The sequence below is a fragment of the Petaurus breviceps genome, unplaced genomic scaffold (assembly GCF_028583685.1).
Source record: "Petaurus breviceps papuanus isolate PSGF00001 unplaced genomic scaffold, PetGlider_PUasm1.0 229, whole genome shotgun sequence".
NCBI lineage: Eukaryota > Metazoa > Chordata > Mammalia > Diprotodontia > Petauridae > Petaurus > Petaurus breviceps.
In genome coordinates this window covers 28,479,140-28,505,826 of record NW_027185903.1, presented here as the reverse complement: position 1 = coordinate 28,505,826, position 26,687 = coordinate 28,479,140, and the positions used below count along the sequence as shown (strand labels likewise).

General features: G+C 40.0%; 1 protein-coding gene across 1 annotated transcript in view; it reads left to right on the top strand.

The window, feature by feature from the left end:
• Window positions 1-26,048, top strand: part of ADAMTS6 (ADAM metallopeptidase with thrombospondin type 1 motif 6) — a 331,893-nt gene extending 305,845 nt beyond the window's left edge. Inside the window, exons 22-24 of the mRNA XM_069096412.1 lie at window positions 2,778-2,954; window positions 8,453-8,609; window positions 22,629-26,048. Coding sequence (XP_068952513.1) covers window positions 2,778-2,954; window positions 8,453-8,609; window positions 22,629-22,738 — 444 coding nt within the window. The 3' untranslated portion in view covers window positions 22,739-26,048. The remainder of the gene's footprint in view (window positions 1-2,777; window positions 2,955-8,452; window positions 8,610-22,628) is intronic.
• The last annotated feature ends 639 nt before the right edge of the window (window positions 26,049-26,687 follow it).

Sequence of the window (26,687 nt, the reverse complement as noted above, 5' to 3'; positions counted from 1 at the left end):
CCCCCTTACTTTCTTGTAGGGGAAGATGAATTTCTATACCCCATTTGTGCTTATTTTTTTTGATCCTTATTATATAAGGGACCTTTTTTTTTTCTTTTATTTTTCTCAGTTCATCTAAGTCATTTTCATCTAATATTTATTAAACATCCTCTAGAGTCAAATAGTTTCTCTGCTATTGCTAACACTGTGTGGTAAATCACAATTATAAGAGAGGGTCAGGGAACAAGGAACAAGCTCAAAGAATGCTGTGGAAGCTTCTCTCATCAGTAGTCAATAAAGTAGGGTCCAAGAGAGAAAAAACTGAGATTGGAAGGTGGAAATTAATTGAGTAACAGGAAGATCCCTCTACACATTTCACTTGATATGGTAAAGAAGAAAACAAGGCACAAGATAATACAAATAAATGATAGGAATAAGACCTGTTCTCTCCCCTTTTAGAGATTTCATTGGTATGGGGAACTCCTGGGTCTCTGCAAACTGCTGTCTTAAAGCATTGCCTAGAGCAATGAGAGGTTAAATGACTGTCTCAGAGTCACACAACCAACATGTGTCAGGTCAGACTTGAACCCATATCTTCTATCCACTATATCATTCTGCCTTTTACCATTTATCTTTTTTTTTTTTCAAAAGTGAGGACTTTTCCTAAGATCTTATTTCAAAGTATAGTGAACAATACTGCTTTGACTATGTAGCAGCAAGCACCCCAAGGGTCCTCAGGGTTTGCCGCCACCACAGGTTCTTGGATCTGCTTTGATAAAGGAAAGCAACTCAAAATGGTTTAACAAGCTTACTTTAATCAGTCAGACCATATATCGTTTACCTTGTTCAGGGGAAAAAGGTCAGCACCCCAAACTTCAAAGTATACAGGCAGAATTATCAAGACAGAAACAGATCAAGTAGACAGCTTTCTAAACTGTCCAGCCATTACATCCATACCCAATCAACATCTGGGTTTTTCAAAGCCGGGGGGGCCCTGGACAACGGCTTCCCAGAATACAGATCAAATCACAGAACACTTCTCAAAGTGAGCCCCCCAAAACACAGCCTCACATCAGGGCTTATATAGCCTTCTCCTGGCTCAGAGAATGTAACAACCTTATTGACTCACTGGCCAATCAAGAAGTATCTACTGAAAAACAAGCCTCCCACCCCAGGCTTCAGGTGCACTTTAGCCTAGGGGCAGGGAAGATCTTCCAAATTTCCATTCTCATTACAGACTACTAATCTTGAGATATTATTTTACTTAATATTATGACCTGGGCTATTCTAGGAATTCTTTTTGGAGGGGGGGGAAGGCAGGGCAATTGGGATTAAGTGACTTGGTCAAGGTCACATGGCTCGTAAGTGTTAAGTGTCTGAGACAGTATTTGAACTCGGGTCCTCCTGACTCCAGGGCCAGTGCTTTATTCACTGCACCACCAAGCCACCCACAGGAGTTCTGTAATATGACACTTCCCTTGAATCTGTCTCTTCCCACCATAAATAGAGACTCACTTGATACCACTGATGACTTGAAAGAAAGATAGAATCTCTCTTCTCTCCCCAGTCCCAAGTTAATACAAACTATCAGAATTCCTCCGCTGCTCTGGCATACTAACTCCAGGGTAGTATGTGTGAAGTTGGAGACTTCACTGCACTCAATTTTAGCTCCCCTTGCCAAACTTATCACAGCTAGTGGAAAAACACCTCCAGTACTTCTCCTACTCAGTGTGAGTTAATAATGTTGTATAGTAGAAGGAACATTGAGCTTAGAGTCAACAGATTTAGACCTGGGTTTGCCATTATGTGACTTTGGACAGTTGACTCCTCTACTGTGGGTTTCAGTTTGCTCATCTGTAAATTGACTAGATGGTCTTAAAGTCCAGACCTGTCATTTTCTCATGTATAAGCTATTATGCATAGGGCCCTCTCTTCACACAGAGAATGTACTCTTAAAGGAGGAATGCAGATAGAAGAAAGAAGTCTTGAGGGCATCTGCCAACCACTGTTATACTGGGAGCCTATTTCTTAGAGCCAGACAATTCATCCTCTAATCATTAACCTAGAAGAGATGGAGACATAAGAATGGGAAGCTCCTTTTTCCTCTGGGGAACAGGCAGTAGCCATGTCTAAAGAACAAAATCAAACTATATTTCGTTGATGGGTAGGAATGGACTTAGGGACTTTCTTTGTTCCTGAAATCCTCTATTATATAAATGAATCTAACTCCAGATCTACATGAATAATCAGCTTAATTGGTCATAGCCTGACATTCACAATTCCGAGCTTGCTTTAGAGACAAGACCTCTACACATAACACAGATCCTTCTGATAATATGACAATCTTTATCAGTAGAACACATGCTGAAGTAGGAAACTAAGGAATTCACTTTCCAAAAATTAGTATCTTATCACAGTTGAAAAAGGTCAAGGATAAGAAGAAATAGAGAAGTAACTTAACAAGAGACAGAGAGAAACAGAGAAAGAGAGACAGTGAGAGAGTAAGAGGGAGAGAGACACAGACAGATGGGGGGGGGAGAGAGAGAGAGAGAGAGAGAGAGAGAGAGAGAGAGAGAGAGAGCCAAAAAAAGCAAACATCAGGATGGAGCTTCTAAAGATGCAGGGGAAAGAGAAAAGTACTTCTGCTTCAAAACATAAAGAGGCTTCACATCTGGGAGAGTTTGCTGTGTATATACCCTGTATATCCAAACACACACTTATTTCAGGAAAGACTTCCCTAAGATTTTTCTCTGTCTTTACAGACTGTCAGTGTTCATTTGTATTCGTCTCTTTTCCAGTGCACTCCAAAATGTGGTCCAGGATTCAAGCACCGGATTGTTCTATGCAAGAGCAGTGACCTTTCTAAAACGTTTCCAGCTGCCCATTGCCCAGAGGAAAGCAAACCTCCTGTCCGCATCCGCTGCAGCTTGGGCCGCTGCCCTCCTCCTCGCTGGGTGACTGGAGACTGGGGCCAGGTAAGGTAGTCAGACCATGGAGTAGCATGTGTTGACTTGGTTGCTGCTGCAGCACCTTGGGAAAATGAATTCCAGGTCTGGTGGATAGAAGACAAATAGAGAGATGAATAGTAGACTTCAGAATTTTTGCATGTAAGATAGGTGGGTAATGCAGTGCTTCTTTCCCCTCCTCCCTACACATACATTTTTACTCTTTGTCTTCCCCTTGTCTTTCATGTTATACACACATACACACACACAATATACATACAAATGTACATAGAGACCCATTCATAATTCCCCAGGTCCAAATACTAAAGCCATAAATTTAAATGAGAAGGGTAATCTTGTTAGAGAATTAATTGGGAGATTTTAATTTTACTTCCAGCCACAGCAATAAACTTTTTTTGGGGGGGGGAGGAGACCAAGAACAAGTCATTTTACCTCTCTATCCCTTACTTTTACCATTTGTAAAATGGGGATGACTCTTCTACCTCACAGAAAAAAATAGAGTGGTTTATTTGGCTAAGCATAAGAAAGTTCTAGGATATCCTTAAAAGAAAACAGTGGCAACATATAAGGATGGGTAATTTAAAGTAATGCTTCTGTTTGGACTTCCCTAGGAATGAACTAGTTTCAGAACATTAAATGTTTCATATAAATAGCACCCGACCAATTAAATCTGCAATCAGAGGAATGATGGCATATCTAATCTATGTTTTCATACGTGATATTAAAGTTTATAAATACACATATTTTCCTGGGTCCTTACGATCCAGGTCATAGAGACCCAAACTACAGTAACACAAAGCTAAGCCAATGAGATCCTGAGAATTTAGGCAATTTATATATGTAATTAAACTATCATTGTTTAATAGCAGTAACATTTCACCCAGGTAAGATAGATTTGGTGTTTGGCTATATTTATATACTTTTATGGTATGGTAACCATTTCACATCCTTCTGTTCTCATTTGAGAGGAGGCGGGAAAAGACATACATTTCCTTGTACTGGCCTCCATTCAACAAGGATTGAATGAAACACTTGTGGAATGTTAGACTTTGTGTCTACCATGTGTTGTGCGCTGTGGAACCTAAAAGAAGTGTCAGACAGCTCCAGCGCCTTCTTCAAGGAACTTTCAGTCTCATTATACACACACACACACACACACACACACACACACATTGTCTAACAAATGACCGTATAACAAACAGTATGTGATATGCCAAAGTATATTTCAATGTACAGGCTACTTGGTAGTACAAAACTGATATTATGCTAATCTAATTCAATCCAAACATTTCGTAAATCTCTAATGTGTGTAAAGAACTTTATTAGTTACTGAGGATACAAAGCAAAAAATTGTCCTTGCCTGAGGAACTTACATTCTATTAGAATTCTATTGAAAGAAAACTGTCTTAGAAAAGCTTTATTTTTAACCAGGAGAGTATTTTTCTGCTAATATTCTCAGTTTTCTCCTGCTGCAATATAAATGTCTATTGACAGTTTGTTGTTCCATGTTGGATGAATTCACTGTGTTACTGGAATTACTTTTTAAAACAAGATTGATCAAAAGGTAGAGATTGAAAGGCAGCCTCAGAGCCAAGAGAGCCTGGTTTCAAGATCTCCCTCTGACACAAACTGTGTGATTCTGAGCAAGTCACTTAACATCTCAGAGGCAACCCTTTGAGACAGTAAGTTACAGAGCAAGTGCTACTCTGCCTCCCTGAAGAAGTCTTTAGGAGTCCCTAGACCAATGACATCACTAGTTCTATGTTTTAAAAAAAGTCCATCAATAAAGTCTTTGTTTAGTTACATAGGACAACCTGCCCTGCTTTTCTCATATTCCTCCCTCTCCCCTCCATAACCATGCCACAAATTGAAAATAGCCATGGTAATTACATTCTAAATGATCTTTTGGTGGATCTTATGATGACTTTATTTGTCATTCTTTCCTGGAAACTTGAAAAATGAAATATTTCTTTATGGATTGTGTCCTTTTTCACTTGGAAAATATTGAATTTCCCCTTTGGTTTGGTGCAGATGGATCCAAAATGGTTTCATCATATTTTCCTTACGGCACACCAATACCACAGACACTATCAGCAGGAACGGGTCCCACATTTAGCTTTCTTGCAGAGCCAACCAGCATGGCTTCCCTATACTCATACAATCGCTTTCAAAATCCCTTTTAGACTGCGGATTGGAGAATTGATTTTTAAGAAGTTACAAATAACTGTCTACTTTCATCCCTAGGTGTTTGGAATTTTTTTAATCCTAAGAGAAATGAGTCCTAATCCCCTAGAGAGGGTGTCATTAAGAAAAACTAGGCATATGAATTGATGTAAAATCTTACTTGGTCTCTTGAGGTAGCCTTAAATTCCAATTCTTTTAATATAACAGTAAAATCAGGCTTCAACTCCTTGGTTGGGCAAAATAATGGGAAAAACCCAGGACCTGTATGATCACAGCTACAAAACACTTTTCACACAAATAAAGTCAGATCTAACTAATTGGGAAAATATCAATTGCTTATGGCTGGGTCGAACTAATATAATAAAAATGACAATTTTACCCATATTAAATCATATATTTAGTGCCATACCAATCAATTTATCAAAAAATAGTAACAAAATTCATTTGGAAGAACAAAAGGTCCAGAATATCAAGGGAATTAAAGAAAAGAAATACTAGGGAAGGTGGACTAGCTATACCAGATTTTAATCTGTATTATAAAACAGCAGTCATCAAAACTACTTGGTACTGGCTGAGAAATAGAGGAGTGGATCAATGGAATAGATTAGGCACACAAGACTCAGCAGTCAATGACTATAGTAATCTATTATTTGATAAACCCAAAGACCCCAGTTTTTGGGATAAGAACGCACTATTTGACAAAAACTGCTGGGAAAACTGGAATATAGTATGGCAGAAACTGGGCATGGACCATTATCTAACACCATATACCAAAATCAAGTCTAAATGGGTGCATGATCTAGGTATAAAGGTTGCTACTGTAAGCAATTTGGGAAAGCAAGGAATAGTTTACCTGTCAGATTTGTGGAGAGGTAAAGACTTCATGACCAAACAAGAATTAGAGAGCATTATAAAATGTAAAATGGATAATTTTGATTACATTAAATTGAAAAGCTTCTGTACAAACAAAGCCAATGTAACCAAGATTAAGAGGGAGGTGGGAAATTGGGAAAGAATCTTTACAACCTATGTATCTGATAAAGGCCTTATTGCTAAAATATACAGAGAATTGAGTCAAATTTATAAGAATATAAGTCATTCCCCAATTGATAAATTGTCAAAGGATATGAACAGGCAATTTACAGAGGAAAAAAATTAAAGATATCTATAAGCATATGAAAAAATGCTTTAAATCACTATTGATTAGAGAAATGCAAATCAAAACAACTCTGAGGTACCACATCTCACCAGTCAGATTGGCTAAGATGACAAAACAGAAAGGAAAATGACAAATGCTGGAGAGGATGTGGGCAAATTGGAACACTAATGCATTGCTGGTGGAGTTGTAAACTGATCCAACCTTTCTGGAGAGCAATCTGGAACTATGCCCAAAGGGCTATAAATAATTTCATACCCTTTGACCCAGCAATATCACTTCTAGGGTTATATCCCAAAGAGATCATAGAAGTGGGAGGAAGACCCATATGTACAAAAATATTCATAGCAGCTCTTTTTGTGGTGGCAAAGAATTGGAAATTAAGGGGGTGCCCATCGATTGGGGAATGGCTGAACAAGTTGTGGTATATGCATGTTATGGAATACTATTGTGCCATAAGAAACGAGGAGCAGATGGACTTCATATTTACCTGGAGAGTCTTATACAAACTGATGCTGAGTGAGAAGAGTAGAACCAGGAGAAATTTGTACACAATTACAGACACAATGTATGTGTGATAACCAACCTTAATAAACTGGACTCTTCTCAGCAATGCAGTGATATAAGTCAATCCCAAAAGACTCATGATGGAGAGAGATGTCTACATCCAGAGAAAGAACTAGAAAGAATTGAGTGTGAATCCAGATTGAAGCAAACTACCTGATCTTTTTCTTTTTCTTGTTTGGTTTTATTTCCTCTTTACCATTTTCACTCCATCTGATACAATCCGTCTTTATAACCTGACTAATGTCTAATGTGAATGTATTTGCAGATCCTATACCTGATTGTATGTTGCCATGGGGGGGAGGTGAGGGAAGGGGACAAAATTTGAAACTGAAGGAATCGTGGAATTGAATCTTGTAAACTAAAAGTAAACAAACAAATTAAGAAAAAAAAAAAAGGAAAAAAAAATAATGGAAAAAGAGATACTTCACTGACCAACACCAGGTTTACCCTCTAGGACTCTGTAGATGTCCCAGTTCAGATGCATGAAGAAGCACTCCTTTTTATTAGTCCAGAGCCTAAACAAAACATTTGTCTGCTCTGGGCAAGGTTTGAAAAGGGTATCTTTCTGCATTTGAAAATTGTTACCCTTGTATTATGGTCTAATTTGTAGGTATTAAGCCTGCATTGGATGATATGTGATTTGACATAACAAAATTAGTATTTGACCTGGAGAGTTAACTTATATGGAAATTGTAAAAAGTGATATTTTAAAATGTTCCTAATTGTTACCTTTCCTTTATGTGACTTCTTAGGCAGTTGCCTCTCCTAGTCTTCATTCTAATCAAGGCCCCAAAATAGAGTCACTGGGCCAAGATTTTCCCCTGCTTAGGTCTCATCACTGTAGTTAGGGGCTGAACAGAGGACAGTGAGCATTCATTTGCCCAGAAATCCATCCTACAGATTGACCTAAACTGTTTTGCAATTTTCCAGGTAGATAGAGGATAACAATGACCTTATGTCCATGAAAACAACCTGGAAGCACTGACTAATCCCCTGTTATCCTAGGAACTTATCTGCTCCATTTTATGGATTTAATATTTTATTTTAACTTGAGAAGAGTCCCAAGGAGTCCTGTATATGGTCTTTTGGGAACTATATCACCTCTATTTTCTGGCATAAAAGTAGGAAATGAAAGTCTGCAAGCAGTAACATTGTAGACTAGTCTGGGTACGTCTCTCTCCAGGGAACTTTAGATGTGTTGGTAGTATTATTTATGTGCACAGTGTTTTAGAATATAACAAGACAAACTATTTGTGTAGCCCAGGCAAAACTGGAGAATTTGACAGGACCTCCTTGTCTTTGAAAACTCTGCTCCCTGTGTGTAACTGTCTATTAGAAGCTTTGAGCCTTCCCTGGGAGATATGCAATTTGACTTATCATAAAAGTAAATAGATGTCATAGAATTTTGATTTTCAATAGAACTTTAATATCAGAATTTCCTGGCATTAAAATTTTTTTACAAGAAGTATATATATGTGTGTGTATGTGTATATATATATATACACATGCACACACACATATTTTTACAAGTATAGAGTTATCTTGAACATCTCAGAAACCAACAAAATCAGTGTTTTTTTTCTGCCTCCTTGGGACACAGTGTTCTGCTCAATGTGGACTTGGACAGCAAATGAGGACCGTTCAGTGCCTCTCCTACACGGGGCAAGCATCCAGTGATTGTCCAGAAACAGTCCGGCCTCCGTCGATGCAGCAATGTGAGAGCAAATGTGACAGTACTCCCATTTCCAATACTGAAGGTAAGTTGCAGATGAAACAGTACAAAAGCAGACGTGGTTTTCCCTGAGGGACCCTTTCCTCTATCCACCCCCTTTCACCATCACTGTAGTATGATCCTGACCCAGTTAACAACATGGCAGCCAGTGAGTGGTGACCTAAGAATCCTCTTGGAAGCATCAGGGGAGAATGGAAAGAGCACAGGCTTGGAGACCTTGGAGACCCCAGCAATGGTTCTAGATGTTAACTGACTGTGTGATGTGACTTTCAGGCATTGCATTTAATATCTCTAGGCCTCAGTTTCTTCCTCTGGTTATTTATTTTTTAATGAAGGCTTTGAGTAAATGACCTCTGAGGTCCCTTCCAGTGCTACCAATCTGTGAGTCTCTGCTCTCATCCTGTTTCAGCCTAAGTCTGAGGTTCATGGGGTGCATTTTCTCTCTAATCCTGTTGTGCTGCTTTGCTGATAACTGAGGTCTATGAATGACCTTTGATGATCTATTCTTTAAAATGAGACATTTCTGTTTACTTTCAGCACAGCAATGGATTAACTCCATCTTAAAGATTAGGTTTCATGCTTGGTAAAAGTATAATGAAAACACATGTTTGAGGCTATTGGTGTTTCAAGTACTTGCACTCTTTCCTCATTTTTCAAAGGAGGAAGCTCATCGTGGAGCTGTTTTTAAAGGGGTCTGGGGGATCCAGAGGCTTTCTCTTCGTAATGTTCATTCAGACATCTCTTTAGTAATTCCAGACACTAAGAGAAGGGGGATGTTGTGATCCCAGGGGAAGAATAAGGAATACAGAAAGCTCCTACAGTTCTGATGGCAAAAGCTTCTGTTCTAAGTCTGTTTTATTCATTCACTCAGTGTTTATTGAGCACCTACTATGTACACTCACCTACTGTGCTGAGCCCTAAAGGGACTACAAAGATAAAGTAAGGACAGATTGTCCTGTGTGGTTTGCTTCAGTCAAGAGTTCATCGACAAGAAAGGCGATATATTTTAGGAAGGGCATTGACAAATTTGAAAGGATCCAGAGAAGGGGAAGGGCTTTGAGATCAAGCTATTTAAGAACTGGCTGAAGGAAATGAGGATATTTCATTCTGAGAAGAGAAGACTTTTGAACACATGACAGCCATTCTCAGGTATTGGAAGGACTGTTGTGTGGAAGATGGATTAAACTCATTCTGCTTAGCCCTAGAACTAGGAAAAATGGACCCAAGTTACAGATAACAATGTTTGGGCTTGGGGTGTAAGAAAACCCTTTCAAACAACTTATGCTGTCCAGAATTGAAATCCCCACTTTGGGGGATGTAGTGGGTTCCTCTTCAGACAGAGAGGACAGAGCACTGGGCCAGGAAGTCAGGAAGACCTGAGTTCAAATCCATCCTCAGATTCTTACCAACTATGTGACCCTGGGCAAGTCACTCGACTTTGGTCTTCCTCAGTTACCTCAGCTGTAAAATGGAGATAATAATCATGCCTCCTCACAGTGTTATTGTGAAGGTAAAATGTGATCATATTTGTAAAGTGTCTGGAATACAGTAGGTGATTAATAAATGTTTATTCCCTCCCCGGCCCTTCACTCTTCCCTAGAGGTATGCAGGGTTTGACTAACTACTTAACAGAACTGTTGTAGAGCCAGGTCTTGGTCTGATATGGGCTGTACTAGGTGACCTCAGGGTTCTCCCAGATTCTATTAATTCTGCATATTCAGTGTCTGATGCCAAGGTTTTGCCCCAAGGCCATTGATTCTTTTTAAAAGAACATGCATTCAGAAGGACCTCAATATGGAAGTGAATAATATATATTCAGCCAGAGATTCTAAGTAGAGACCTCCCTTGTACTTGGATTTGTCTCCTCTGTGGGGTTCTAAAATATATGTCAACTCACTGTTTTTTAATCTCTCACAATTCTGTCTTTGCCCTTGGGAAGCAAATGGATTGGTTTCTTCCTATGGGCTTCAACATGGATTCTTTTGTGTGTGTGATTGTGACTTAAGGACCTTTTATGGAAACAGAACCCTAGGAGACTAAATCATTTTGCCCTTAGCTTCTAGCCTAGTGCCTATTATAGAGTAGGCACTTAATAAGCGTTTGTCAAATTTAATTAAAAAAACAACCCCAGTTGGATAAAAACCACCACAGCAAAAAATCTTTATATTTCAATTCATTTTGCTCCCCACGCCTTTCTTTTTTGTCTGTGTATTAAGGGGCAGGCCTGAAATCTGGCTCTGAGGTCAGCCTGCCAAGTTCAGGACACATAGCAAGCAGTCTTTTTGCTTGCTGTGTTATTTTTCTTCCAAACAGAAGATGTCTTTTTGATAATATGACAGTGGACAATTTTATCAGTTGTAAATTACCAACAGTAATTCCAACAGCTGGGGGGGGGGGGCTTGATGATTGTTTTTCTGTTTAAGAATCGAGAGTAAAAGGATAGAAAGTTATTTCAGTTTTTGATTTACAAGTGAAAGCAATGTTGTTGATTGGGAAGTAGCTCTGGGAAGTAGCCTGACTTGATGGGTAGAAGAATGAGGAAGATGTAGGTTCAAGTAATGCCTTCGACATATTATCTCCCTACCCTTGGACAAGTTGCTTAAGTTCTCTGTACCCCCAGAAACTCTCTTTAATAAAACCATAAGTTGTGGGTGAATTGCCAATCTACCCTTTAGGAGTTTCCAAACTGGGAATTTATTACACTGATGAAATCACAAGTCCCAACCAAAAATAAATATGTAAAGTATCTACTTCAAGGCTTGGCTGGGAGAGAACTCACTCCAATCACTGACTAGAAGGTGAGGTCTCTGACATGGCCCATAGTGTATCGAAATGTACAGGTTACCTTGATTTCTTTTAGACCCTCCATTTCTGCTTATTGCTTTATAAGCTGTTCTCTAGTGAATAATGAATATAGGAAAACACCAACATTACTTATGAAGTTAGTCCCATGTGTACTTGGAAGATAGGATGTTATGTGATTCTAGATGAGGGGTAGGCAACCTGCTGCTTCAAGGCCACATGTAGTCCTCTAGGTCCTCAAGTGTGGCCCTTTGACTGACTCCACACTTCACAGAACAAATCCCCTTAATAAAAGGATTTGTTCTGTAAAACTTGGCCTCTGTCAAAAGGCCGCACCCAAGGACCTAGAAGGCCACATGTGACCTCAAGGCCACAAATTCCCCACCCCTGTTCTAGACCACTGTGGTATTCTGCTTTTCCTGTAAGCACTCAAAAAAAAAAAAAAAGAGAAAAGAAAAAGCTCTCTTACAATTGGTTAGGCTTTTATTTAAAGATTCTTGGATGATTAGAAGAGATCTGTCTTGGCCATTTATCCTACCTGGCCCAATTGCTTGTTTTCCATATAAATCTGGAAATAAATGGTCAGGCCCTTAATGACATTTTTTACCTTCCTGTAAGAGAAGGGAGAATTCAGAAAGTAATTAATCTCCAAAAAGCATGACTAATCTTAAGAGCTTTATTTTTCCTTGTTATAAGTACAAAGAGTAGATCAGTCACTTCTTTGCATATTTCACATCAAGTGTAGATAATTCCAGTGATTCTGCTATATATTGTTTTGTGTTCTGTTTCTCTTTCAAAGAAGTGTATGTTTTGCTTTTTTAAATACCAGGAATCATTCATTCACTCCCTCATTTAGGAAAAATATGCCAAAAATCTTCTATCCATAAAATATTAGGGTATGGGTAGAATATAAAGATCAATAGCATATAAATTCTTTCAGGGAGCTTATAATCTAGTAGGTAGGATAAAAATGTACACAAGTAACTTTAATACAAGATAGAATATTAAAATGTCATGAAAGAGAAGCAAAGCAAATCGTACAGTGGTCAGAAAATGGAGAGATCACTTTTCCATTGAAGGATCAGAGAAGGCTTTGAGAAGGAAGTGGCATCTGATTTAGTTCTTGCAGAAAAGATAGGATTTCAATAAGTGGATGTTGGGGAAGGTGGTTGAGTAAGAAGTTTTAAAAACAGAAAGAATGGCATGCATGGTACAAAGTCATATGGGAAGAAATGGCGGTGTTGAAAGAACTGTGAGTGAGGCAGCTGGACGGAACCTAGAGGGTAGCACTCAAGAGAATGAGCATGAGGAAAGGAAGGTCCAGATGGGATAATAAAAAGCAGCTCACAGGTATAGAGCACTCCCAGAATTTCAATGTTCTTTATCTACATTATTTCATTTGAACCTCAACACAACCCTACAAAATCCATGGCTTTATTGTCCCCATTTTTGTGGCTGTTGTTGTTCAGCTGTTTTTCAGTCACGTCCAACTCTTAGCAACCCCATTTGGGGTTTTCTTGGCAAAGATATTGGAGTGGTTGCCATTTCTTTCTCCAGGTCATTTTACAGGTGGGGAAACTGAGGCAAACAAGTTTAAGTGACTCTCTGAGGGTTAGACAGCTGGTAAGTGTGTGAGGCTGTATCTGATGTCATGAAGAAGGGGAAATTTTACAGAGAGGAAATTTACAGAAGAGGAAATTGAAATTAAGTGATTTGCCACTGGAGCATAAACTAATACCATCATAGAATGGAAAGAAGAGAGAGTACCAAAAGATGGAAGAGGAACAGTGTTCTGATATGGCAACAAGGAATATCCCTCTTTGTCCCATGGATGAAAGAAGGGACTTCTGTTGGCCAGGCCTTCAAGGGAAGAAGAGACGCTTCTCTACGAGAGGCAGGTTTCAGAGCTTTATACTCAGGGCTTATATGGAAAAAGTGGAGGAGGTAGAGAGATTTGTTGGGAGTAGAGTGTAGATTATATTGCCTTTTTATGTGAGGGTTAAAGCAGACATGGAAATGGACATAAATCCAAATTGGGGGAGTCTCTTGAATTCTAAAATATCCTTATTTAAAAGTTCCCTCCTTCCTTTCTATGTTTTATTATGGGCACAATATAATGTGATAACAAAGCTAAGCAATGGAATCCTGAACATTCTAATAACTGCTAAACTTCTAATGATTGCCACTAAGTCTGATCACAGATACCTTTAGGGAAGTTAAATGCATTAGGGGTGGGCAACCTGTGGCATGGAGGCCACATGTGGCCCTCTAGGTCCTCAAATGTGGCCCTTTGAGTGTTTTTCAAAGGGTCACACTTAAGGACCTAGAGGGCTACACGTGGCCTCCAGGTCACAGGTTCCCTACTCCTGTGTTAGGACCTAAAAGGGCAAATGAAAATAGTGGCATCTGAGGCAACAGAAGAGACAAGAAAGAGAGAGAGAGAGAGGCAGAGAGAGAGACAGAGAGAGCGAAAAAAAGGTTTGGAGGTGTCATGGACAGAGAAATAATGACAGAGAAATGAAATGAGGAAATAAAGAGGGAAAGAATGAGAAAGAAGAAGGAAAGCACAAAGGAGGAGTAGGGAAAACAAAGGAAGATTTGACTTGTCATGTTCAACATCTGCTTTAGCTGTTTGCTTCTGAAAAGCCTTCAGCAGAGAGCTGAAGCACCGTAGGCTTTGACAGACTGCCACTGACGAGGATAACATTACATGAGCCACTGAAAGAGAATTACAGGCAGTGTGTATCATAGCATTTGAAATATTATTCAGAATCATTTTTGGTAAGCGCATATGGCAGCTGGAACCTGACTACTCAAGGTCATCTGAAACTCTATCCAAAATGCCATTTTCTCCACCTTTCATGTAGTCTTGAATTTCCTTGTAGTTTATGTGGTGTGTCTTTTCTGTCTTTCGGTAGCACGAGGCACTGTCATTCAGTATTTACTGCGATTGTGTTAACAATTCATGGTGTCCCTTTTGATGGCCACAGATTTCAGGAAAGGATCAGTTAATATATGTGAATTTAGTGGACCAGACAGACTAGTAGTGGCTTTTGTGAGTGTCAATACTCCTGGAGTATCAGTTGCTCTGCTAAAGCTCTTTTCTGAAACCCTGTAGCCTGAGCTACTTCAGAAATCATTGCATATGTTTTTAAATGACTTCAGATTCATTTCTGAAGAACTCTGCTCTATCCGGGAAGCCTTCCCCTTACAAAATTGCTTCTGAACTGGGGTTTTAATGTGGTTGCCTTAAGTTTTAAAAGCAATGAAGATGGGCCATAGAGATAGTTCGATTTCACAGAAGGAAACAATGCCCAGTTTTCTTCTCTGCTACCTCAAAGAATCTCTTATTCTGTCTTAGCTACTTGGGTTCACTTCTTCTCACATACCTATTTTGGAGAAAATATTGGACTTAAGTTGGGAATCTTATTACCTTGGGGTTGAATGTGAGTGGTACATTTGGGAGGATAACCCTGTTTAAAAGCAAGCAGAGAAAATATGGAGGTAGGAAGCCAAAGAGGAGTGATAAACTCTTCTTCCAAAAAGGAAAAAACTCAACTGGACCATTCCTACAACAGGGGGAAAAGGTCAGCTTATTATTTATACCCTTTTTCTAGTCACAACATATAAAGGGTCAATGGCTCAACAATGGTCTTTTGTTTTTAAATCAGAAAGCAGCACACTGTACCCTTAACCATCTTTTAGTGGCTTTCTCCTTTTTACACCAGCCCCCACTAACTATACTTTGTGACATTATCCTTTATTGTTGGCCTCATCGTGCCAGAGTGAAGAGACAATTGTGCGTAGTCAGTTCAAAGCCTTGTAGTTCTGTAGCAAAGATACATTAGCAACTAACTCTATGGCACTGGTTCTTTTAAATGGAAAATCCCCAAATTTCAAATTTGTAGCTAGGTAAATAGATAGAATGTCAACCATCTCCCACATTCCCTTATAGCATGGTTTTCATAGGCAAGTCCAATAAACAGAGATGATAGGCATGTTCCAAAAAGTGCTGGTTGCAGAGTGATGAGGCCAAGCTAGACTCTCAGGCTCTTTTTAAGCACAAGCCTCTTCACTATAGATCTGAGGGGAGAAGCAAGTCTTACAAGTGTTTATAGAATGAATGAAATAATATGTCCAAGCTACCAGGCTTCTGTTTTATTTGTAGTCACTGGGATAAGTCATGCTTCAAAGCTTTGAAAAGCCCAATGTAGAACTCCTGGTTTTCAAATTCAGTTTGAGATGTAACCTGGATGTGTCTGGGAAAAGGGGAGGGAAGGAAATATTGATATAATCTTGATATGTTTCTCCTGAGGGAGGTCTTCTTTTATGCTGTTACCCCACCCCCTTATCTTTCCATTGATGCCATATTGTCCCGGGAGTAACTTCAGACTCCAATAAGGGTTCCTGTCTCCATCAGTTAGAGGAAACAAGCATGACATAAATTCAGGCCCTAGCTCATCCTTCCTCAGTTCTCCATGGCTTAGGGACTGGCTTTATTCCCCTTTATCCTGGGTTCTTAGATGGTTTAACAGATAGAGTACTGAACTTAGAGTCAAGAAGTCCTGAAATACAATCACTTCTTAGACACTGACTTGGCTGTGGCTCTGGGCAAGTCATTTTACTTTTCTCAGCCTCAGATTCCTCAGATGTAAAATGGAAATAATAATAGTATCTACCTTCCAGGGTCCTTGGGGGTATCAGAAGAGATAACATTGCCAAGCTTAAAGTGCTATAGAAATGTTTGCTATTGGTTTTTTTTTTTGAGGCAGCTAGGCGACCTAATGGGCAAGAATGTTGGACCTGAAGTCAGACAGCCTAAGTTCAAATTCTGCCTCTAACATTAACTAGTTAGTTTGATTATGGGCAAATTGTTTAACTTTTCTCAGTCTTAGTTTTTTCTTCTGAAAAATGGGGATAACTGCAGTGGCTAGGTGGTGCAGTGAATATAGCACCGGCCCTGGAGTCAGGAGGACCTGGGTTCAGATCCTGCCTCAGACACTTAACACAAAAAATAGCCATGTGACCTTGGGCAAGTCACTTAACCCCAATTGCCCTCCAAAAAGCAAAATAAAATAAAATGGGGATAACAATAGCACTTACATTATAGGTTTGTTGTGAGGATAAAATGAGATATTTTTAAAGTACTTTGCAAATCTTAAAGCCTATATGAAAGCTATTGTTGTTATCTTTTCCTAGAAGATCTTGAGAGGATGCCCCAAATCACCACTCCTGCTTTCCAGCTTTTGTACTAGAACACTAACATTTATACAGCACCTACTATATGCCAGGTACTGTCCTGAGCACTTTACACTTGTTATCTCTTGGATCCTCACAACAATCCTACCTGCTATTTTTATCCCCATTTTACAGAGGAGAAAACTGAGGCAAATAGGGGTTAAGTGATAGGGCTCAGTAGAGCAGTATCCTGCCATTAGAAGCTGTGGCCTGGGGCAGAACAAAGAGAAGCATAGAAAGGGATATAGAGCAGTAATTCTGCTGCCCCAACAAATGCCCTAGGTCCTCACACGCCAAGATCCTGCCTTCTTACTATTGTTGGAGCATTCTACTCTGTTTTCCTTCCCCTCATGCAAACTTGGCACGACAGGAGGTTTTCAGTAAGAGCAAAGGGAGGCACTCTCCATACTTCGGCCAGGAGGATGGATGAAGGAAAAAGACTATGTGCCTAGCACTGTCCTTGAAAGAATGCAGAGAGGGTATACACTGCCCATGAAAGAGAGAATCTGGCTCCTTAGCCTCCTCCACTCACCTTCTTAACGTAAAGCAGGACGGCCTAAGCAAAATGTTTAAGAATATCAGACGCGTGATAAGCTCAAATTTCAAATATGGGGCTGACTGTACTCAAAAGTCTTTTCAGCAAGGTTCTCTTAAATAGGCCATCCCTGGTACCGTCAACTGTTTATAGGTTTTTCATAGTAATTCACATTTGAGATTTATGAAAAAGTTTATTCATAACAACTCTGGGAGGGAGAAATTGCAAGTTGTTATTTTCCCTATTTTTCATAAGAGGAGAGTGAGGCTCAGGATGCACAGACTTGCTTATATGTAAGAACCAGGACTAGAGTAAATTCTCTTGACCCCTACCCCTAGGCCAGGGCTTACACTTCCCTGACTTAACTACCAAGCTGCAGAGAAACCTTAGTTTTAAGTCAGGGATCGTTGCCAATTGAAGTGCCATTATCACTTAGGATGAAACAAATGAAATTATAAAGTAAGTCCTAGGAAGAATTTGAGTTATTTTTCACATCACTCTTCTTGTAGAAAGCCGCCTATTTGTATTGACATAAGGGCCTGAGTTGGGAAGACTGATGAGGTCTTGTTTTCAAAGGGCTTTGAAGATAAGACACTCTATTGAAGTTACCAGCTTTATTATTAATGACTGCTAGATTCATCAAGATAATGCTGCTTGTATACTGCTTAAGTAAATCCAAAAGCCCAAGGAGTCACCTCTCTTAAAATCCAGCTTGCTTTAAAGCAAATCTATTGGTGTGATTACATCACAGTATAATTACATTCAAAGCAAGTATAATCTGGCCAGAAAAATCATTAGTAGGCCAGGTCCAAGTTTAAGGTCACTTTAAAAAAAAAAATCAATTTAATTTATAGAATTTGAGAAGAAGAATGCAGGGGTTGCTTTTTCTGCCTCAGCTTATAAAGAAGCAAGATAAGAATGGCTAATTCATTATGCTTTTCACTCAGAGCACTTTTTATTTTGTTTTGTTTAGGAAAGATTTTTCTCTCTGTCATGCAGTTCAGGGTAGCAGGGCCCATGTAAGTGTGGAAATAACTCTAACATCTCTGTGGGCTCACCTGCCATGGCCGTGACTTAAAGAGCCAGAACTATAAACAGACAGAAAATTCCCACATCTGCACGTTCAGGTGCCTACAGTGCTATTGAATCCTTTTGTAGAACTAGATATTGCAGAGGTTAAAAGGCCTGTCATGGTTGGCTTTGTTTGTTGAATAGATTTTCTTCAACACAAAGATGTAATAAACTAGATTCTCCCAGTCAGGCAAAAATGTGAATTAAGCAAAGTTGGTCTTTAGTGCCCGTGGCTTCCCCTTTCCAGCCCCTTTGCCATTCAGGTTCTGAATATCCTTAAGCTACCCAGAGGCCCCAGTGTAAACCTGCTTCCTCCATTCTCTGGCTCTTCCTTAATGACCTTTCCCCTCAGCAAAGCACCTCTTGGTATCCCTTTCCCTCAGGGCTTTGAGATCTTGGTACCCTTAGGACAATAGAATTTAGAATTTAGATCTTAAATGCCATTTAGTTCGACCCCTTCCTCTTAGAGATTAGGAAGCAGCCACAGTGAAGGGGTCACACTGATGGGTTAGTGGCAGGGCCAGGGTGCAAACACAAGTTGTCTCCTAATCCAGTGCTCCTTGTTCTCTGTTTTGTAAATAGGTTATCTAAAAAATTAATCCCTACCAAAGTGATGCATCTGCTATTGAGTAATAAATAATAATAATAGCTAGCATGTATATACCTCTTTAAGGTCTACAAAGCAATGTACACATGTTAATTCCTTTGATTCTTACAACAACTCCATGAAGTTGGTGCCATTATCGTACTCATTTTACAGATGAGGCAACTAAGTCATGTCGATGTTAAATGACTTGCCCAGAGTCACCCAGCTAGTGAGGTCTAAGTCAGGATTCAGACTGAGGTGTTTTTTTTTAATCCAAGCCCTTGCACTCTATTTACTGTGCTATCTGTCGCCTCCAATACTAATTACCATGTAGTATATACTTACATGCTAAACATTCAGCTGTGCATTCTAGAAGCCCAGCATTATAAGCCAAGGAACACCTCATGTTTTTTGTTGTGACTCTCTCAGAACCACTTAAGGGCAGATGAGATGAACCTCGTGGTATCCTTTCAAACAAACCACATTGAGTCCCACTCCACTTCTCATTAGGCAAGTCCTATCTTAACTATTCCCTCCTGTCAATTAGATTAGAAACTGCTTTAGAAGCCATAGAACAATACTGTCTCCAGCTGATCCCTTTTTTGAGGTTCTATGAGTGGTTTGCCTGGAGGTCTAGTGCTTTGTGGGAGTGCCACTGTTGGCTGGACTGTGGGAGGGAGATTTTTTTTTTTTACCTCTGTCATAAGCCTGGGGGATTGGGGCCCCTTCACTCTATTTACAGCAGCCAGAGTTAGGGGAGAGAATTGGGCTGCATCTGTTTATGTTTTGCTAATCCTGACATTATATGTAAGGACCCTGGCTTTGCAACACTCACTTTAATCAGATGCCAAAGTCTGGCAGTCTTTAAATATTTACCCCTCTAACCACGGCCATTTATCTAAAACCAGATAAGTAATCCATTCATCTAATAACCAAGTAAGGGATCCTTAGAATAACTTAAGTGCCACAGGAAAAAGGTTACTGTATATTTGTATTTAAATTGATGAGAGCCTCTGGCAGTTTCACAAGCTCCTCAGCCATGTTAGCAAAATTGGCAGGCGAACGTAATGGCCATGATTGGGTTTTTTTTTTTTTTTTTTTATTGACTTAAGGGTTATTTAAATTTCATGGGGTGTGGCTAGGTGGCACAGTGAATAGAGCACTGGCCCTAGAGTCTGGAGAACCTGGGTTCGGATCCAGCCTCAGATACTTAACATAAAAAATAGTTGTGTGACCTTGGGCAAGTCACTTAACCCCAGTTGCCCTCCAAAAAGCTAAAAAAAACAAAACCCAAACATTTCATGAAAATGAAAGAGATGTACTTTTCATCTCCCAACTGAGCAACCTTTTAGCACCACCATGGCAAGAGGCAGGTATCCTGGTGGTCCAAATAAGTCAGCCTATACCTTTCATTTTCTATTTTGACAAAGATATCCCAAATTAAACCCAATTCAACCAACAGTCCAACATCAAAGTCCCGGAAAAATATTTGAAAGAGGTATATCCCAACCCAACCCCAATATTTAGTAAGGGCATAACTACAGACAAATCAGGTAATCTCTTTGAGCCTCAGTGTCCTAACTTGTTAAAAATGGGTGGTGATCAATACTTACACTGCTTCTGTCACCAAGTTGTTATAGGGAAAGTGTCTTGTAAAACTAAAAATGTCATATAAGCTCAAGTTGTTGTTAGTCTAATACAAACCACGCTGGAGAGGCTGCAGGGCATGCTGGAATGGTGGGATGGAGTTAAAGATAGGAGAGAAGTCTGACTCCTTTGTAAAGGGAGGATAATTAGGTCAAATTTTTCTTGACTTGTTAACATGGTGTTGCTTGGACACATCCACTCCTGCTGTTTGTAATGCTGATTCATTGCAATAACGAGGATTTATTAAGTCCTATTCTGTTCAAGGAAGGCACTGAGCTAGGAATGAAAAACTATTTTTCCATTAAAATATTTGTAGCCGATTTTTTTGGTTTCTTTTATGTGAACACTGTAATCATGGAAGGAAAGAAGAAAAATGGTCCCCAGAACTAGGAAATTGGAGGCCTAGATCTAATGTGGATCTTGCCATTGGGTGTTGAAATCTGATCTCTTATATCATATTTTTTCCTTTCCTATGGCAAAACTTAAAGAATTTCCTCACTCCACTCTGTAGTTGTGTGTCCTCTGCTGACCTTCCCAAGAATAAATCATCTTTTCAAATCTGATAGGAAGAGCTGAGGGAAAGCCCCTCTTGAAACAGTGACTAATATTACAGTGCCATGGTGGTCACGAATCACCCCCATGCAAGGATACACTTTTCAAAAAGCCTCGTTCAAAGGATGTTCTGGTTTTTTTCTTTTCATGAATTTAGGAGTTGTAGGCAGTCTCCACCTCTGAGAAAATAAATCAACTTTCTTTAGGGAATGTTGTGATGATGGCTGGGTTTCATTGCAACATCTACAGATAATTTTGCCACTCAGATCAGACTGTTGGTCTATTGGCCAAAAGTGATCAAGCAGTTCTGTTGATCAGTGGCTCATTCCATTCCATCTCAAGCAGATGCGAACTGAAAGTTTAGAGGGAGGGGACATATATCCAATGGTCCTTCTAGTTTGTCCTTTACATTTTTCATCAGTAAGTTCCTGTGTACTCATTGAAACACCTGCACACAGAGGAAAGATACTCTTGTTGAGGTGATAGCAGAGAGCCCTTCATCCTTTACCCAGATTCATTGTTATTTTAATGAGGGTCACTCCAGGAAGCAGCCTCAGAAACAGATGAAACAATTCTCTTAAAAATGCTCAGGATTTTGATGTATCTACCTGGAAAAATGAACATGGAGGGTTTAGAAAGTTAATTGCTGTGTTTAGCAAGTATTTTTAAATCCCCAGATGAAAGGGGCCTGTTGGGGAAAGTTGGGGAAAATGACGTTATTAACAGGGGTGAGATCTCTGAGAGGCTTGGGCCTCATCCCCATTCCCTTCCAGCTTTCCCCTCAGGAATAAATGCCTACCTTATCTTTGCTCCTCTCCTTCTTTCCTCTTTTTGCCCCTTACTTCAACCTTTCCCTGGTCAGCCTCAAGGTGGAAGATAATGATGTGGAAAGGAAGCCATTTATTCACTTCTTGGCCAAGAGGCCAGTTGGGGCAGCCTTGACCCAGAGAGGGAAAAGCACAGAGGGCAAAAAAAGGAGGCCATGTCTCATTCCCAAATAACAAAAGACACTTCCACACGTTTCCATAACCCACAGGCCACTGCCATGTGAGGCCAACCACTCAGCTTTCATTATTTGTCTTACCAACTTTTCATTCACCCAGGTTTATCCAACTCCACTGTGTCCAGGTTTCATTGATTGGTTCTCTTGAGACATGTGTACTGCAGTACCCAGCAGGGTGACTCCTGTTTGATTTGGGATAAACTTGCCTTGCTTAATAAAATAACCCTTGAGAAAGAAGTAATAAAAGTGCTTAAGAAAAATGACTCATGATTCCAAGCTGTCTAAAGTGATCACTTATCCCAACAAATGATAATTCTTTCAAGACACAGTGGTCATGCACTATCCTTATAAAAGTCTGGGAGAGGAGCCTCGCAAACATTTTTTTGATTTGTGTTAAAATATATCAAAGGCATCTATCTACTGGGATGCCCCAGACAGGGATGACTGAAAGCAAAACAAAAACCTAACCCCCTCCCCCAAGATACAGTGGGTGTGGTGGATGAGGCCATGTAGGCCCCTCCCTGCCCAGTGACTGGGTTGTCTAGCTGCTTGTTTGGGAATTTGCTTCCGTACCTCTAATCATTTCCTGTTTTTTGCCCCCATTCATTAGAGTGCAAAGATGTGAACAAAGTGGCCTATTGCCCATTGGTGTTGAAGTTTAAGTTCTGCAGTCGTGCATACTTCCGACAGATGTGTTGTAAGACGTGCCAAGGACACTGACCCACAGAGAGCAAGAGAGAGCGACTTGTTATTTTACCGTGGAGAGGTGTCCATCAAGGAGAGCCACCCAGAGGAAGGGGATTGACGTCCTTGCAAATGCATTACCCTGTGGAAAACGTAACCACTGGTCAGCCCCAGCTGACAGGATTTCAATTTTATTTTAACTTCTGTGAAGTGGGATTTATTGATCCAAAGTGCTGGACACAGTATAAGGAGGGAATGCCAGATCGGAGAGATCCAAACAACACAGAGCATCAATCACTTACCATGGAGCTGTTGTGTTCTTTCAAGTAATAGCCCATTTACCTCCTTGGACCATTAAGATAATTTTTATTATGGACTTAGCAATGACACTGAATCCATTTGTATTTAAAACTGTTTAAAATGTAGCTGTTATGACTTGGTCTACCACAGAAGTAAAGAAGATTCAGAAATCTGAAGTCATAGCTTAAAAATATTTACTGTATTTTATCTCACTACAACCGCACCACAGTTTAAATTATAAAACCAGGCTTTGAAATGTTATTTAAGGAGCAATTATAAATCAGAAGTAAAGAAAATTTGTATTATTTTTCTTCATTCCACCTCATTTCCTTAGGAGTAATTCCCCTTTTCTGAACACTGCTGTGAGCCATTTATTAAATGCTATTAAACAGAGTGACAATGAGGGACAGAATGGAAAGCAGTGCCTTTGGCGCTGTGGCTGGGCATGAAATACAAGTCTGTACATTCAGTGCTAAAGGTAGGTAGCCATCTTGCCACTGGACAAGCGAAGCTGAGATTTCAATTAATCTTTTAAGGGAAAAGCATTTTAATTCCATAGAGAAGCCAGACTGGAGGTGTGATGGAGATGGAGCTGCCAGGCTCTGGGTTGCCCCAGTATGGGCAGGATGCCTGGGTTCCTATTTTGGCCTCCCCAACTGACCATTGTTTACATCACTAGCCACAAGAATGGGTCTTGCATCATTAGCGTCCAGTTGGACTCAGAAAGATAGCCTGACTATGTCGTAATGAGGCAGACCTTTTTGCAAACTATGTTGACAGTTCAGTAGGATCCAGATGCCCCCTTCTTTGATATGGTAGAAGGGCATTTATTTATAGGAGAGCAAGAGAGTGTGTGTGTGCGTGCATGTGTGCACACGTGCTTGTGTGCCCATGCTTTGGGGTGTGTATGGATAGAGCGGTGTGTACTTAAAGGTAAACCTGCCATTTCTGTGAGCATGAGAGAGGATTGTAACCAAAGAAGAAAAAATGCATAAGGACCATAGGTCACTGTAATCTCATTTCGTTACTCCCTTGAAACATGGGTTTCAGTTTGCTTATGGCTACTTTGAATTGTAATTAAATATGAAACTTGGTTCCTTGGGCAATTCCAATTTTAGAATCCAATGAATCTGAAAAGGCAAGGGCCAGCTCTTCTTCTTTCCTGTCCCCAGTCCCCTGTCCTGCTCTACAATAGAATCAAGAAGGAGATAAAGAAATAATAATTGCTTACCAGAATGTTTTGTACATGAACACTTGCATTTGGCATCATGTCCTTCATGAATGTGCTTTTGCATCCTGATCTGCAGACCTCCGTTGTTGTAGCAGTGCAATGATATCACGTGAACGTCAACAATACCTTGTGCTTAAGACTAAAAACCCAAATGGCACTTTGAGGGAGTAGTGCTGTCAGTGAAAGAGCATCTTAGAGCTCAACCCAACTCATCCTTGTAATGCCAAACAGCATGTCAGATGTGTCCCACACGCCTGCTAGGGACTAATGTGAGTGAGTAGGGGCTGGCTCTCTCTCTGTCTCTCTCCCTCTCTGTCTCTCTGTCTCTCTCTCTCTCTCTCTCTGTCTCTGTCTCTCTGTATCTCTCTCTCTCTCTGTCTTCTCTGTCCTCTCTTTCTGTCTCTCTTTTTTCTCTCTCTTCCTCCCTTCCTCCTGCCTGCTTTTTTCCCCTAAAAGGAAAGAGAAACATTCATACTCTGATTCTCAGACTTTGAAAACTAACCAAACTATGAATATTTTTAGACTGATTTGTTTGGGATGCTGTTCAGCACATTTACTCTTGAGCGTGATCATCCCCATCCCATCACCAGCTTTCTCTTTCTATATCACAGCAAGCTTCCAAGTTTCCCCAAAGTGCTTTTTGTACAGGGCAGGGAGCCCTTGATGATATGAAAGTGGTTCCTCACCTGCGCTTCTCAGATGCCACAGACCCAGCAACTGAATTTCATGTGTCCTCTTCATGTGGTTACCTTGGTGCTAGTGTGTCCTGGTGAGGTCGAGAAAAGAGAAAGGTGGGGCTCTGGTAACTTCCAAGCACAGATGGCTCTCAGGATCAAATTTTCTCCAGGGCATGATTATAAATATTAACTAATGTTTCTTCATCAAAAGAGTTTTGTTAATATTGCTAACTAGAGGAGAAAGACCCTCCCTTTTTTTTTCTTTACCTCACTTAAAATATTAACTTTGCAAAGGCTGTCCCCATGGGCTCAGCTCGATGCTCCGTCTGGTGCTAGAACACAAGGGTGTCCAATGTTTACTGGTCAACTTCAACAACACTGTGGCTGGAATTTAGAGAATCCGTAGAGCAAAATCGGATTGCATTGTTAAAGGGAACCAAACACAGAATGTATTTGGGTTTATAAACTAAAGGAGGCTTCAGACTAGGACCTGAAATTGAAACCTGACTCAAAAAAAAAGACATAATTTCTTCTTTTCCATAGCACAGTAGGTTGCTGCTATTGTTGCTGCGTTTGTACCTCCCTCTATAATCCAATCTAAACACGACATCCTAAAAAACAACAGAACCTTCCCAGGAAGCTGAGTCAAGGCAGGCAGGCCTCAGTCTGGAAGTTGTATTAGCATATTGAAGGCGCCCGTACTGCTACTGGGCAGTATCAGCCACTAGGGTTATTACAGTCTAACAGCAACATCAAAAGGGTAAAATGTGTCCTAGAGCTTAAACCCCTGCCAATGGGGTTTAACTCCAAAAGAGCCCATTTTAATTAGCATCTTTATTAATGGAGTGAATGTCACATAGGTATCTTTAACAATACAAAATGAAATTACCTTTGTATTATTGTGATTAGTTGCTTATTATTTTATACTCAGTATTAATGTGGTACACTGTTATTTTTTTTTGCTTTTGTAAATTATATTCTAATTTATTGCCATGTTTCCTAACACTTGTCCTACATTCATCCTCCTGCTTGTAATGAAAACAAAAACTTTGTAACACTTGATGGAGTGAAATTCCACACCAGGCACAGATTTTTTTTTAACATAGATAATTTAGTAAAATAAAAATTCCGCTTATAATAATGATCAGATGGTAGTCGTCTGTTCCCTGAGATGCAGATGGTAGGCCGGCGGCTACCCTAGACCATCCCTCCTTCCCAAGGGATATTTGTCAAGGGTGGCACAGCTCTCCTAGCCAAGTTATCCAGCTACTATAAGGCTAATTTGTTGCATCCTTACTCCTCCAGAGATGTTGTGGTCAGATGGGTATTTCAGCTGCCTCTGAATGCAAGAGGGTTCTCTGGTGGGGGCAGGATCCAAGTGCCCAGGAGCCAACTTTTTTGTGGCTAAGGAGAAAGCCTAGATCGACCACACTCCTTTTTTATAACCCCAAATTCCCCAACCCTCTTTAGTGCAAAGCCAACAGAGCAGAGAGAATGCTCTATCTAGTTTAATCAATCAACATATATTTATTAATCACCTACTATGTACCAAGGCATTGGAGTTACAAGTACAAAGAATGAAATAATCCCCCTGTACGAGGAGTTTACTTTCTAATGGGGCTGGAAATAAGTACACATAAGCAGAATTAACATGAAAAGAATAAAGAAAGATATATACAAGGCAGCTCAACACAAGTTAGTTTGGAGGCAGGGAAGGTGTTGGGGGGGATCAAGAAAGGCTTTGTGAAGAAGATCATGCTTGAGATATGCCCAAAGG